The 15,881-nt window shown below is 36.9% G+C and overlaps 1 protein-coding gene across 2 annotated transcripts; it reads right to left on the bottom strand.

Moving 5' to 3' along the window:
• Nucleotides 1-2,481: 2,481 nt before the first annotated feature.
• On the bottom strand, nt 2,482-15,771 carry LOC126368419 (integral membrane protein GPR180-like). 2 transcript variants are annotated; one of them, XM_050012413.1, is made up of 7 exons: nt 15,003-15,771; nt 13,796-14,071; nt 12,745-12,904; nt 8,793-8,930; nt 7,483-7,738; nt 6,276-6,380; nt 2,482-5,826 (listed from the first exon to the last, which is right to left on the bottom strand). In XM_050012413.1, exons 1-7 carry the CDS (start codon nt 15,467-15,469, stop codon nt 5,681-5,683), a joined length of 1,548 nt encoding a protein of 515 aa, XP_049868370.1. In that variant the 5' UTR covers nt 15,470-15,771; the 3' UTR covers nt 2,482-5,680. The 2 variants fall into 2 exon arrangements, with proteins under 2 accessions (XP_049868370.1, XP_049868369.1); XM_050012412.1 differs by having other exon boundaries at nt 2,482-5,829; nt 15,003-15,767.
• Between the last annotated feature and the right edge of the window lie 110 nt (nt 15,772-15,881).

Here is a 15,881-nt window from a genome sequence, read left to right as displayed (position 1 = left end):
ATCTATACGTTTCCACAAAATATTTGCTCGACCTAATATGGGCTGGTCTATTATTACGAGTAAGTACATCGCGCCCTGTATTCCGAAGGTTAGGTGGACTCATTTCCATCTTAGGACTTCGTATCAAAAATGTCTGCGTTCTAAAAACTTGTGGCAGTTAATACGGCCATGAGTTTATGTATGTAGGTACAATACCACCTAATGTGTTACATCATGGAGTAACTATTTTATGTGGTCTAGTGGTTAGAGCGTTATGGTCACGATCTGCAGGTCCGGGTTCGATTCCCGATGGGGACATTGTCGAAAACACTTTGTGAGACTGTCCTTTGTTTGGCAGACTTTACAGGCTTGAATCACCTAATTGTCCGGAAAAATAAGACGATTCCGTGCTTCGCAGGGCACGTTAAGCTGTTGGACCCGACTATTAACCGTAAAATCACCCCCAGCAACCCGCAGTGGAGCAGCGTGGTGGAGTATGCTCCATATCCCCTGCGGTTGATTGAGGGGAGGCCTGTGCCCAGCAGTGAGACGTATATAGGCTGTTAAATAGATACATATAGCAGACTGTTCAGGTAGGTAGGTAATGTAATATCGAAGTTTGTTTTGTCGCACATTACTTTAATACCTACTCGGTTCCATTTAATCCGCTTACCACACCCCTCCAATTACCTAAGTGGTATACTAATCTAGGGTACATGATCAACAAAGTTTATATAAATAGCGAATCGTTGTGCAACTATCTTTTTAAAAGAAAATAAACAAGTACCCTGCCCTGAAACATCACCCCGGTGACAACTGGGCGGACAATTCCCAGCTGTCTCCCCGGGGGACAGGGCTAGAGGGGACTACTGGGAACAATTGATTCACACAGTTCCAGTTGGCTTGACCTTTAGATGATAGGTACGGCACGATAGTCACAACCTACCTATCATGTTGGTCTAACAGAAAGCCCGGTGAGATGTGACTTGGCACTTAATTCATCATGTGATGAATTTGCTTTTGACTGACCTCAGTTGAGAATATAGTCATCGGCTTGTTATGTTACATGATACACGTCATTCCTATTGGGGTGGCCAGAGGTTACGTTGATAGGATGTGTGATACCTAATGAAGGTTAACATACATACATAAACTCACGCCTATTTCCCACCGGGGTAAGCAGAGAGACATGACCAGTTTTGGTATAAACCACGTGGCATGAGAGAAGCTCGCCGATGATCGAGATATGTGGAGAAAGCGTGTGCTCAATGGGCGTCAAGCTCACGACAACACCTGGTTCCAGTCTCCGACGAGTAGGAGAATGAAAGGACACCAAGCCTACAACACTCCAATTGTCCAAGGTTTCTCCTGCAGAGTGTGTGGTAGAATTGCCGCTCCAGAATTGGCTTGCACTGCCGTGAAAAAAAAGTGCGCAACCCTGCGACAATAATGAGTCAAGAATATAGATGTAAGGCTGGTTTAAAACCATTTAAACCAATCCGTTTAAAACGAAAAAAAAAATCCGTTTAAAAGTGAAATCAACCATTTATTTCAGTTTAAAATGGCTGCTGTTGACTATGTTTTTCTTAATTATAACTACATTTTATTGATTTTACTGAGGTAGAGATATAACAAAAAAATCGTTCCACAGTTTATAGGTACTCCACCTATAAACTGAGGAACGAATTTTTCAATTTGTAATAAGTATACTGTTATTGATAATAATATACTTCGCGTGTATAGGTCTACGAAACATGACGTCAAGTGACCAATAATTGCCCATAATGATGTTTAAAACACAGTTCTTTTATTGTAGGCGAGTTTTCAACGGTTTAAAACGATTTATTTGGGGTTTATAACGGCAACATTTGGCAATCGGTTGTTTTACATCGAATCGTCTGAAACAGACGCATGAGACCTATGATGATAATGAAGAGACTATGGAATTCTACTTTCTTCGATCCTGACACACTTCTCTTGCTTCCTCCACATTCATCAATCGTTTTATACACGCACACCGGTTCAGAGTGGATCGTACTGAACCGAAGGTTAAGTAGTAGGTTAATACTCAATTAGGCTATTTTCGCCGTATATGGCGGTGCCGACTGATAGATAAGTCACTTAGAACGAATAGTAATGCTCTATTACTACCAGTGGTAAAAAAAAAAAAACAAAATGCTTGGTAGCACTACGTAAAGAAAATTCTACCCGTGGTACTATTTTGACTTTGTGTCTAATCTAAACAGCAGCTTCGTGCATGGATTCTTGTATTTTAAGTAAGTATGTAGTGTACCTAGTTGTTACATGAACCATACATGTCAGAGACCTTCGGCGGCACAATACTTTGTAACACTGATACCAGTCTCGATCGGTCATTGACCTTATAATATAACCCAACAAAAACTGCAATAATACAGAATAATACTACGTATAGAACGACAACTCCATAAAGAAACATGTGTTTACATGAACATAACAGAAAATGTACAATAATAATCCAGATTTGATACGAAAACTTTATTTACAATAAAATTCACAGCTACAATAGGACTTAGACTAAACAAATACCAATAATTTGATACATAGAATTTTCCACAAACAATAAATAGGAATGAGTAGATTTTCAATTAATTTTAGATTAAATTAATATTATATAATTCAAATAGGTAACTCTTATATGTAGGTAATTCTATTCGACTGGATTCTCATTAAAATCAATTAATAACTCTATTTTTTCATTCGAGAACACCTAGGTGAGTTCGTTTTTGAAAGCAGGTATAAAGCAAAACTATAAAATTGGCTACAATGAAAGAAACAGTATTTCTTTACAAAGCTTGTATTTTAGAGAGTCTAAATTATTTTGACTTTGGTACAATTAATTACGACTTTTCTCGTCTCCTTCGAATAGCCATAAATGACTGCTAAATTCTCAAGACATGCCACAAACCGATAAAGAGGCTGTACAAAAACGTAGCTCGAAAAAAGTATGAATTAAAAAATGTGTATTTTATTTACAACGGCATTTAATTTTACCTACTACAATACAAAATAATCGTAATAGGGACATCTAATCGAAACTACACAAATGCTAGGTATACTTACACTAAGAAGCTACATAGCTTAATGTTGGCATGTGTTGCAATATAAAAATAACAAAATAGCTTTTTGTGTCAGCAAAAATAACTTACAATTATATTCATTTATAAAAAAAAACTACAGAAAAATACGTATGGAGAACTCAAAAAATATTTCTAAATTTGAAAACAACATTATCCAACTCATAAACCATCATGAGATCGAATTGTACCATATATACTTATTTTAATAACGATAATATTTTTTTAAAAATCTCTGTACAGTACGAAAAATTTTCTGGTTCGTGGCTGCGTATAAAATGTAATATGTAGTATTACTTTCATAAGAATATGTTATTGGTTCACCTTTACGTTCATCAATTTTTCATTTCCATTTGAGCACACCAAATGAAAATAAATTAACGCTATTATATTAAAAATGGCGTAGGTACGGCTGCCATGTTGTGTTTCATCAATCTATGCAAGCGCATGCGGTGTATAGCTCGTTGCCTTTCAGACTGACCATTGTGTATAACAATCCAATCACTGCATGCCTGCATAAAGGCTTACTAAACTCTTAGTAAATTCATCAAAACTTGTAAATTACAGCCATTTTTCTTAATATTCTTATAATTTATGAAAGTGTTCCCCCCCTAAATTCCTTAAAGTTAAAGTAGGTACCATTAGTTGGCACAGCATCTCCGCCGAATTATCTATAATATGACTACTATATTTAATCTAACATACATTAAACAATGTAATAGACGTTTAAATCTCACTGAATTCGAAGTTTCAAAGGAATGCGTGTATTTTTATTCACAAAATTAAACAGCCAACTAATAATTTCGTACATCGTTCAGTGCATGTGATATCATCCTATGTGCGCATATTCTTTAAAACGTTAAACTGTACACTTCCAAAATATAAAAAAAAAACGAATACTATTTACTTGAATGGCTAGTTAGACTAGCGGTATATAGCCACATCATTGTATATTGTTCACAGCAAACATACCAAACAGCAGACTTGTCTAATGAGAGATCTCTTTCAGATAATCTTTCTTAGTGAGTGACATTTAGTACCTATTCTTCAGAAAGTGTAGAATCGACTTTTGCGTATAATTTTCTTTCCAGTTTTAAAACAATTCTGTCTAGTAACTAGATGCAACCATGCTTTTGTGTCAAGGAATTTAAGAATTTTCGTTTAAAGTGCAGATTTCGCATCACAATTATTACTAGTCCACGCGCAAGTTTCAATACGTGTGTTGGTTTTAATACGTGTGTTAATCTGCCAATTAGTCAATCGCGCCGTCTTCCGTCTCACTGCTCATATACCTCAGGCGGTGACAAGAATTTGCGAACCCAAATTGCAACACAGGCGATAGAATAGAACATACATTTTTCATGTTTACATGCATATAGCACACAACGATATAACTTTTGTGCACCGTGCTACGAATATTATCATTTTTGGCATCACTCAAGTCTACCTATCTGCAATGGGCAATGATCGAATCAAGAATAAAAAATCAAAACTCAATAATTTGCTCATTGCACTAGCATAGTACAATCAGACAAGTAGGTAAGTTCGTCCGTATAAAGGATTTAAACAGACACACTGTTATTAGACGAACAGGGTTGCTACACTAAACTAATAATACAATAATACCCAATAAGATATATATAGGTACAGAAGATTCATTCCATATAGACATTCAAAGAAATGTCATACTCTCGCATCGCTGTGATTAGATGCAATCTACCTCGCACCCGCATAATGCGCTTCTGTCTTTCAATTAAATTATTTGACCGTATTTGTTTTCTAAAATAAATTCGTACGTATTTAAAGTGAGGAGAGAAGAGAGAGTAAAGAAACACATATTGTCAGCACAGTGTCGGTTTATTGAAAGGAAGAACAGAACAGGCTACATACACCAATCTTGTGACAGAAGTGTTTGTAGATAAGGATTTAACCGCGTACCTTCTCCGTCTGTATACTTTGCAAATATACATAAAGTACGATCACTTCAATTCTTTAATCATACTTGTATGATTGTACTAAGTCGAAGAAAATCTACTACGATATCTCATTAATTTCCACGTTTGATATTTCAACATAACCAAATTGACATACCACTCACAGATTTCCATAACAAATTTGGGTTTGGCAACCCTTATAAATAACAATTTGTTTAATTTAGGTACAATTTGGCAGCTTGCCCTTGTCGCGGCATTCTTCGTGTTGGCAACACAGTAGGGCGATCGTAAAAAGGTACGTATAATATTTCCGCATTGTTTCTATTTAAAAGCATAATGGTACCTATCGAATTTGGAACAACTTAATTTTAGTTTAGTTTGAGAGTTCAAAACTAAAATTAACTTTTGTTTGCTGGTCTCGATACCATTATACTGTTAAAATGAGACAGATGTGATTCGTGAGTAAAGGGTAATTTGTTCCCAATACATTTTGTACAAGTCCCGTTAGATTCACCTTTGTTGGCCACACACTTATTAGGTCATTTTTCCGACCATTTGAAAACTAAAAGTGGTTACTCAGCGACATTTCAAGACAAAAGTCACATACCTATGTCCCGTCCTTATAAGTGACTAGTGTTCAAATCCTTGTTGCTATGAGAAGGCGGATCCATTCTTGATTGGCGCGCGTGTAAATATGACCTCTTCTTCGTCCGCGTTCACACTGTCGGCGGTAAGCGCGACAGTGTCGCTGTGAACCACGTGTGGGGATTCGTTGAATTCGTCCAGCTCCTCTATGCCTGCTGGAAGGTAAAAATTTTTTTTATTATTTTATTTAAAAAAGTCTGGGAATAGACAAGAGTGGGAGAAAACAGGGCAACGCGCGTGGACTATCTGTCTCACTCGCACTTACGCGGTAAAGCGGCACACGGTAAGAATGAGATTTTTGCATTATGAAAGAATTATGTTAAACTATTAAACAACCATTGTGAACATCTTCAGTGGCATAATTATTAATTACGCATCTATAGTTGAGACTATACATTTTATTTTAAATAATATAGGTTCGCGTGTGACCACAATCTCACCTGATGGTAAGTGACGATGTTGTCCAGGATGGATCGCGCTTACCTAGCAAATGCCTATTCACTCTAGCCTTAAAAACTCCCATACAGGAACTACACATACAGTAACTATGGCAACAATAATTTACACAAACTTTTTTAAGATATGATGTAGAATATATTACCTGTATAATCAGCAGGCGCTAGCAATAGGTATTGTTCTGACCGCGTCGGCCATAGCAGATGTGCCATTACACAAAACGCTAGGCAGTCTGCTGAATACGTTATACCTGCAATATAATAGAAAACTAAAACCCCAAATACTCACAAAAACACAAAAGAAAAGTACCTATAGAATAGAGAGTGATACTAAGTATAGAATGGACAATCTCCTCCCCGCACCAATTCGTATCGGTGCCGAGCCAGATGTACTCCCCCGCTGACGTCTAAATGGCTGTAAGCCGTTTAGGAGTTTTGAGTTATAGAGTCGACATAGTATAGGACGCTGTGTCAAAAGTAAAACTTATTCGTTATTTTCTCTTGATCTTCTATAAAATGTAGGTACCTATTTATTAATAAAAATGATTTAAAAGCGTTAGTCTAACAAAAACTTATTTTTCTTGTATAATTAAAATTAAAAAACCTTCGCCACTAGAATAGCACGATTTTGACAGACCCAACCTAAATGCTTTTAGCGATAAAGCCCCGTTGGCTTACTTGTTTTCCTTTTCCTGTAAATGTTTGTGCAGTGAAGTTTCATTCATTCATTCGTTTTGTTTTGTATGGGTATGATAGCTCTAAAACTAGCGCTATCTCTTTCTCTCTTTATTACGAGCACACAAGCTTACGTTATACTACTTATTTTTGGAACTGTGAAACTTTTTTTTGCTTAAAGGTTGGTTTGCGTTTGACATCAATCTCAACGTTAACGTTGTGGTTACAGTGCTACACGCTTACCAAGTGAATACAACTAAAACTAAATTAAGTTACGTCCACCGAAATCCACACTACTACTATTATCTTGCGCTGAAGCACGGTGCGTACGACAGAAGGACAGAAAGATACAAGTACAGCCTAGTGCGGAAGAGACAGACCAAGAAAATGTGCTATACTGACAGCTCCATGCTATTACGCAAAAGGTATAATTTGTAACTTTTGTGTAGAAAATCACTTTGTGAGACTGTCGTTTGTTTGGTTAGGGCATTTCACCTGGCTGAATCACCTGGTTGTCCGAAAAAGTAAAATTATTTTGTGCTTCGGAAGGCACGTTAAGCCGCTGATCCCGAACTACTAGCCCAAATGCCTCCACAAACCCCCACTGGTGTTGATTGAAGAAAGGCATGTGTCCAGCAATAGGGCATATACTTACTGTTTATAGTATGTAGGACTTACCCAATATGAACTTGAATCGCCACAGTGGGCTGATCTGCAGCGCGATGAGGGCGATTATCGGCAAGTAGACGAACCACACCAGACTCGACGCGCCGAAGTGCAGAAGGAAGTTCAGCTTGGGCATGTTGTGCTCATACATCATGGTGTTGCGCAGTTCTAACACGAACCACGTCATGATTGCCACGCGCAGGGTTAGTATCAACCAACCCGGCCATGTTTGGTACTCGTCTATCTCTTCTATTATGTCCACTTCCGTCTAGAAAGGAGATTGGTTGCATGAAAATCTATATAACATATAAATCTTTATATTATAAAAAAGCGAAATATCACTATAATAACAATAATCTTTATTTTTATCAGTATCAACCATCCAGTCTACTACGGGTGGTATTAATAAACTAATCTCAGCTGCCACTGCCCTCAAGATCATGATCAAGTCCCTGTTTTTATATAAGAATTGCCACATTGACATGATCTTCAAGGCAGTCTCGAAGCAGAGATTACTTTATTAATACCACCCTACAACTTACTAATCCCGCCAAGTAGCCGCCATTTATTACCGTATAAGGCAACATACCTACAACAAGTCTCGTCAACGATTCTTCAAAACCAAGAAGTGTGAGAATTTGACCCAGCAGACATTTACCTTCCCAATCTTGACGTAACATTTAGCAATACACGTCAAAAACTGGTCACATTTCCAGCATTTACTATGAGATGTAAGGTTTTCCTTATGAGTAGCGTTGGGATCGCGCCATGTATTGCGTCAACGCAATTGTTCTATATTATCATTTGTGTAATATTTAACGTCACGGATTGGACACACCTCTGCGTCAATTAGTTGTGGTTAGGGTGCCTAAAGTCTTGCATATCAATACTTAGGCATTTACCTATAGGTATTATTGACGTCCATATCGTTCTATCTTAAAAATTATCTTATATTAGACAGATGTAGATATCTAAGCTCTTATTCAGGAAGATAAAGAGCATTAGCAGGTCTAAACTAGACCGTATTTATATTTACTCTTTGTCAGAATTATATCGAAGATTCAACACTGAAGATAGAATTCTTCTGTCGCAGACAACGCAATAATAGATGAAATAGATTTGTTTGAAGCATTTGTTTTATCCCATGCCGATACACTTGATAACTAGTATATCCGCCGAATAAGTGTCTGATAGCAGTACAACTATCTTAGGTTTGGATACAATATCAGAACATTTTCTCTTTTCATCAAGTGCTGAATTGCTTAAGCGAAAAGAAAACGGTTGCATTTTAAGCAGTATGCCTTTTATAGATAGGTACTTACAGTGTTCCAAACGTAAAGCAGAATGTGTACTATTCCGTAGCAGAGCCAGACGCCAAATACTAGAGGTTTGTATGTCAGCTCCAGTCTGGTGACCGCCCAGCCTTTCGCCAACAGGAGTAGTAACAACATGAATAATGTCTGAAAAAGAACAAAAATCATGTTAATGTGCGTAAACAAACTTACGGTCGTCTGTATGTATGTTTAAAGATCACGTTTAAATGTAATTTTGTTCTCTCGTCTCCGGAAAACTACATTGGTAGACTGAATGGTTGATGGATTGCAGACGTAAACTTAATTAGATATGAGGAGCTCGGTGGCGCAGCGGTAAACGCGCTCGGTCTGCGATTGTTGAAGTTAAGCAACATTCGCAAAGGCCGGTCATAGGATGGGTGACCACAAAAAAAAAGGTTTTCCTCCGTGCTTCGGAAGGCACGTTAAGCCGTTGGTCCCTCCATCCATAGGGAAGGCCCGTGCCCCTGCAGTGGGGACGTTAATGGGCTGGTGATGATGAGTTTTTTAAAGGTAACCACACCTATTGATCGTAGTTAAATATAGTTCATCTTGGAGTGTGCACAACACAATCCCTTAGTCGATTTTTTGAGCAGAAAAGATGTGTTACGCCAGCATCTAAGTATATGCGTCGTCCCGTATAGAATACTCTGTTGTTCTGTCGTAGCCGAAATCGGCTGGAGGATCTCTCTCTCACACACATACACACACACACCACAAACGCACGCGCGCACACTCGCACACGCGGACGCACGCACGCACACAGTTGATCAATAAATAATGACCTAAAATTATATAAGGAAAATGCAAAATGATAATGACGCGGTTGTATATGTGTAGTTTATGACGGTTTCTGCTTTGACCATAGCTTAGCAACTACTATATTTAATATTATTTGTACTCAGGCGTGCGCTTCATATCTACTATGGATGTGTAATTAAAACTCTTAAGCGTACCTGAAAAACTTATTGTAAGATTAATGATTACTAAAATGATATTTTTTATGCCTAGTATTAAATATGTTCCTCAAATTAAAACACTCGTATCGTACTCGTATATTATATACATTGATTTAAAAGATAGCAATATTGTTTTTAGCTGTTGCAGTTTCTTGCCATTTGTTCTTCTCAGCCATAGCACCTTGTAAAATGATATAGATTCAAAAATGAAAAATTAACCTTCAACAAGTTTATCCATGATGATTACTTAGAATAAATGATTCAGATTAATTGTATGGGCATGGGGTGTTACAGCATCGATAACATTGGCTTGTTTACGCATAAGGTCACGTATCTCACGTCCGTATACAATGTGTGATGAACTAGGACTTTTTGTAAAAAACTTAAAACGACCTAATGTGGTGACAAAACGCGAGGACACAGTGAGTGCGGTTTGTCGTAGAGTTTGGTGCGAGTTCAAATGGTTTCGAACATTCCGACATCAAATGTAGAAACAAGCGGCAAAGAAAGAGGGTAGACAGATATACACTTCTCATCAAAAAAATCGAAACACTTCCGTTTTCATTGTTTCTGTCCGAATTTAACACAAAAAAGAATTCATACGATGAGAAAAAATACATAAATGTATAGCTGGCAGTTTGGCCATTACAGTAATAAGCGAAAATTCTAAATTCAAAATTAGAATTTCATTTGTTTATCTTATAAACGAAATGAATCACTGTTTTGAGACAAATGTGTGTTTAGGGTTGGAGTACATTTAGCGTTTAAAAACTAAAAATTGGCGCCTATCCGTAAACTTTTTGTTTTTTATTTCAATACTGTGACTTTGGGACGTCTGAAAAAAGGTTATTTTTCTAAAACGTATGGATACTTCGCCCACAGAAGCCGCCCAAGTTGTGGCATTGCTGGATTCTGGCCTTAGTCAGCGTGTTGTGGCTGCAAGACTGCATCTAAGCCTGTCATCTGTTCATAGAGTCTATAAACGTTATCGGGAGACTGGTTTGTTCACGCGCCGTTCAGGATCTGGCAGGAATCGGGTCACTTCTGAGCGAGATGATCGATTTATTGTAACAACTTCTTTAAGAAATCGACGCCTTAACGCTTTTCAACTGCAGCAGCGGCTTCGTGTTGTACGAAGGGTGGCTGTAAGTGACTCTACAATTAGAAGAAGGTTGAAGGATCGTGGACTGGTACCGCATAAGCTAGCAAATGGGCCGAAATTAACTGCAGACCATCGAAGAGCGCGCCTTAACTTTACACGTGAGCACCTAAATTGGTCATACCTACAGTGGAGCAAAGTTCTCTTTTCTGATGAGTGTAAAATTATGCTGTATGGTAACGACGGAAGGAACAAGGTCTACAGAAGAGACGGAGAACGCTATGCACAATGCTGCATTGAAGAAAAGGTCAGCTATGGTGGCGGTTCGTGGACGGTTTGGGGAGGAATCAGCGCCGACGGTAAGACAGAGCTTGCTTTCGTGTCTGGGCCACGTCTGCCTGCACTAAACTGTCATCGGTACGTCGAAGAGTGTCTCGAGCCTCATGTGATGCCCTATGCACATTTTATTGGCAACGGCTTCATATTCATGCACGACAATGCTAGGGCTCACACCGCGGGCGTCGTACGAGATTATCTTAACGAAGTCGATACCTCTATTATGGAATGGCCAGCAAGAAGCCCGGACATGAATCCCATTGAACATCTGTGGGATGAATTAAAGAGACGAATTCGAGCAAGAGATCCTGCCCCAGAAACACTTAGCCAGCTGCAAGATGCAATCCAAGAGGAATGGGACAATATACCACAGCATGTGATCGTGACTCTCATCCGATCGATGAAGAACCGTATGGAAGCAGTAATTAGAGCTCGGGGAGGGAATACAAGTTATTAAATAAACGTTTTTTAGCTTTTTTTTTCATTTACGTGTGTTGTTTTATCCATTTCCTTTATACTCCATACGGAATAAAAATGACTCATTTAACAAAATACGAAACCTATGAAAAATTCATTTAAATTTAGAACATTAACATTAAGATTTGATAAGCTCATATTACTCACTATTAAACGACATTTAACATTTATTCCTAAATGTACACATTTTTCTGATAATCCTGACAAAACGTAAACTTGCAAGGTGTTTCGATTTTTTTGATGAGAAGTGTATTTGCCCTTAGAAAATTATGGATACCTACTCCACTCCAATTTCATCAGCCGACCCGTTATTATGGTACTTGCAACAGTGTGAAAATATCGAGAGTCCTATATCCCTGATTAACGCGGTAAGAACCCGGTATTATATGTGTGATGAAGGTGAAGTATGGCCTTAGCAAAATATGACCTGCAATGACGTTTACGTCACATTCATATAACACTACCCAAATTAATTTAATCGCTGCACGAGTATTCGTATCAAATAGTAACATCCATCAGAGTGCGTCTTATTATATGGTCAGCTCCCAAACTATCGAACAAAATGTTAAGAACCGTGGAATTAAACTCTGTTCTCTTTTTGTATCGAATTAGTAATTTCACAACCGATTGGCTCTACGACTGAATGAGATTGCTTTTATTCATAGCCTATCTTGTGTCAAACTATTCAATCGACCAGGGAGGTTAAGAACACCACATCTAAGCAATTCATCTAAATCTTTCTTGTGTGAGTTTTCAAATAGTTCTTGTATGTGTGTGCCATATAAAATATTTAATTTCATTTCAACATTTTCAACACAACTTAAGCTCACTACAATGGAGCAGTCAGAGGCACATCCATCGCAAGATGAATTAAGTACCTACACTTTACCGAGCTTTCTGTTAGACCAACGTGATAGGTTGTGAGTCGTATCGCCGTCTATAATGGACGAGCCAACTGTGTTAGTGAAACCGGCGCACCCCGACTGAGAAGCAGGTGACCACAGGACCACAGTGAGCTTGTATATGTGTGCGATAAAAATATTTTATTTCATTTGTTAGCAATCATACTCACTCTGCTCATTATATCGAGTATATCTCCGGCGGCAGCGAGCTCGGTGAACCCCACGCCGTCTGCCGCAAACTTGACGCTGTGTAGCACATTGAAGCAGAGAGCTATGAATTCCAACACAAGGCTGAACGTGAACAGTTTCGTCACAGGGTGCTTTTGTGTCCTGCAATGTAATAATATTTTTTTTGTCTTAAATGTGAAAGGGACAGTAAAGAGAATAGAGGAAGGGGAAGACCAATATGTTTAACACTGAACAAATTCAAGGGAATGTGCCTCTTAGATGGAATTGCTAGACTGATAAGAAGCAACCCTAAGGTTGCCTGGCAGAAATTGTTGTTTAGCAATAAGGCCGCCTATTGTGCTTATGTTTTTATTCGTATGTTTATGTCCTTTATATATGTTGTTGTGCAATAAAGTATTATTGATTGATTGATTGAAGAACACAAATTTGCTATCTGATAAACAGGTTAGCAGTAAACTATCAACATACTGTTATAATTATGATTCTTCTCACCAAAATAGCGATTTTCGTAATCGATCTATTGTTATTATTTACTTTAGGTTAGGTTTATAAATAAATTATTGAATAACATTATCTTAACATCATCACGCCTGTATCCCCAAAAGGGTTGGCAGAGGTGTATAGTAGTATATAGGTACACCTCCTCACCAGCTATGTTCAAGTCCCTTATAATAACCCACCCACATCTCTTGTGTATGTATGTGTCTATATGATTATTGAATAAAACTTAATATAAACCTAATAATGTGAAGGGCATGATAATGTATAGGATAGTAGGTTATTATAACAGTATAACTGTGTGTTGTGGTCACCATTATTTAACTAAATTGATAAGCTGTTATTGTTCTAGTCATCATGCTACTTATTTGAATCCAGTGATATTGATGTGAACAAAAATTGTAAATAACAACTATGTAACAATATGTATATATACCTACATATCATGACTTTCTAAATCTACGATTGTTAGGACATTGTAAATCTTAAATTCGGACACAATAAAAGTTTTATTTACATGATAAAGATATTTACCTGACTGCATATATTTGAACTGGCAAAAGTATAACATAGCACAACCAGAATACTAAATATAGTTCCAGTGTGTTTTGTCTGTCAAATGAAAACTGATACAGCAGGGTATTGTAGAACGACAAGTTTGGACTTCCGTTCACAAGCCAGAAGTCATATTGGATGGTCTGTGGCATATCTGTTAGGGTCTTGGTGTCCTTTGATGGTGCTCCGGTGTAGTGGTGCCATTGGCATGTGTCTTCATCCAAATAGCATGCTACCATAGACACATACCAAAACCTGTAGACAAGAAATGAGTTAATTAGACAGATGTTTTCAATCATAACACTGATCTTCTTTTCTTATTCAAAAACATATGTTATGTGTCACAAAGTAAAGGATAATTTATATGTTAAATATTACTAGGTGTTAACAAGAATTATTCAAGACACAAACAGCAATAGCATCATGCCTGAAGAGGTAGACAGAGTGTATAGTATACACAACCACTCTTCTCCAGCTATGTTCAAGTCCTATGTAATAGGGTGCGAGCCTAATGTTACAGAATTATTTCGTATAGACTTATTCATGCTCTAGGGGCAAGTTCAAGATTAGGTATTTATGTTTAACATGTAAGTAATGGCAGTGTGACCAAAATCATAAATTACTCCATCATAGGCACTTCTACACTTCTGCTTGGTAGACTAGCATAAAATAGTCTAAAAAATAGTCTAGATGTTATAGTAGAATTTTGTGTAAAAGGATCAACATTGTTCAAATCTTCTATTTTTCATAACATTTGCTAATGGTAATAATGTACACACTGTGACAATGTTTTTATGGTTCCAGATAAAAACATGTGTGTACTATAAAATACAAAATACATAGTACATAAGAGATAATGAAACCTACATTTTCATGTTTTTTTATTACATACATAATAATAAGAGTTAATTCTTATTACTATCAATAATATCTCAGCTACAGTTATGAAACTAAACATAGAAAATAAGGTCTACCTTGTGCAACAGTAGTAACAAGAGCAATCATTACGAAACTTGTTTTACATAAGTATTACAGAGAAAGTAGGCACAAGATTTAAAATGTTTCCTGTATGGTCCAGTATCTTAAAATTCACTGAAATTATTGTTCATAGTCAGTTCTTAATTTCTAGATATTCCATACAATAATGAAAAAATATTAATTACACTGAAGTGTAAACATATGTTACCTTGGTTGGCCTGTGTTTTGAATGACATAAGTAAATTGATTCTTCTTTATAACATTCCATGGTGTATCTTCGTCAACACAAAGTTCTCCTTTTGGACATGGGATCCTTCGAAATAGGTCTTGACCATATGCATTGCATTTTGGATGATACGCCGATTCATTAAGATTTTGAAACATAACTTGGCATGCCACTTTCTTATCTTCTATATTGCGACTCTTATAATAATGTATGAAGTGCCGTCTATCTAACACGGCGAAGGTTATAGGATACTTAAAATTTACATTTGAAGTAATATTCCCAAAGATATACCCATATGTTTCTCTTTGATAATGAATGTCTGTTTTTTGAAAACCAAACTTCACTAGGAATTTGAAGAATTCATCAGTGGAAAACTCTCCTTTTATATGAGTACAAGACACAAAGGAGAACAAAAGAAAAAACGCTAAAATTAATATTTTCCTGTACATTTTGGTGGTAAGATACACCTACACAAAACAACATTTCAGGTATACATTACACTTTTTTCACAAAATTTCTAAAATAAGTATCATTTCACTGGAATCACACATTATGTAACTTGATATTATCATTTAAATTAACTATAATAAAAGTCTTTAAATGGGAAATAAATTTATATTTTTCCAAAAAAATAAGACAAGCCACTAACTACACACCACCTTCACAGTACTGTCAAAATTCGTTTTTTATTTCCAAATTTAAGCAACCAGCTTTTGCTTACACAGCCAAGTCTGACTTACTATAAAACATATTAGTGTTTAATTTTCACGACTTGTCTTGGTTTGTGGTTTTGTTTCCGTTATTGACTTCTTATTACATGACTTTTAGTTTTGGTTTCTAAAATTTAAGATTAAGAATTTT

Source organism: Pectinophora gossypiella, chromosome 7, assembly GCF_024362695.1.
Source record: "Pectinophora gossypiella chromosome 7, ilPecGoss1.1, whole genome shotgun sequence".
NCBI lineage: Eukaryota > Metazoa > Arthropoda > Insecta > Lepidoptera > Gelechiidae > Pectinophora > Pectinophora gossypiella.
The sequence above is the reverse complement of the archived record's forward strand: the minus strand, read 5'-3'. Positions and strand labels throughout refer to the sequence as shown.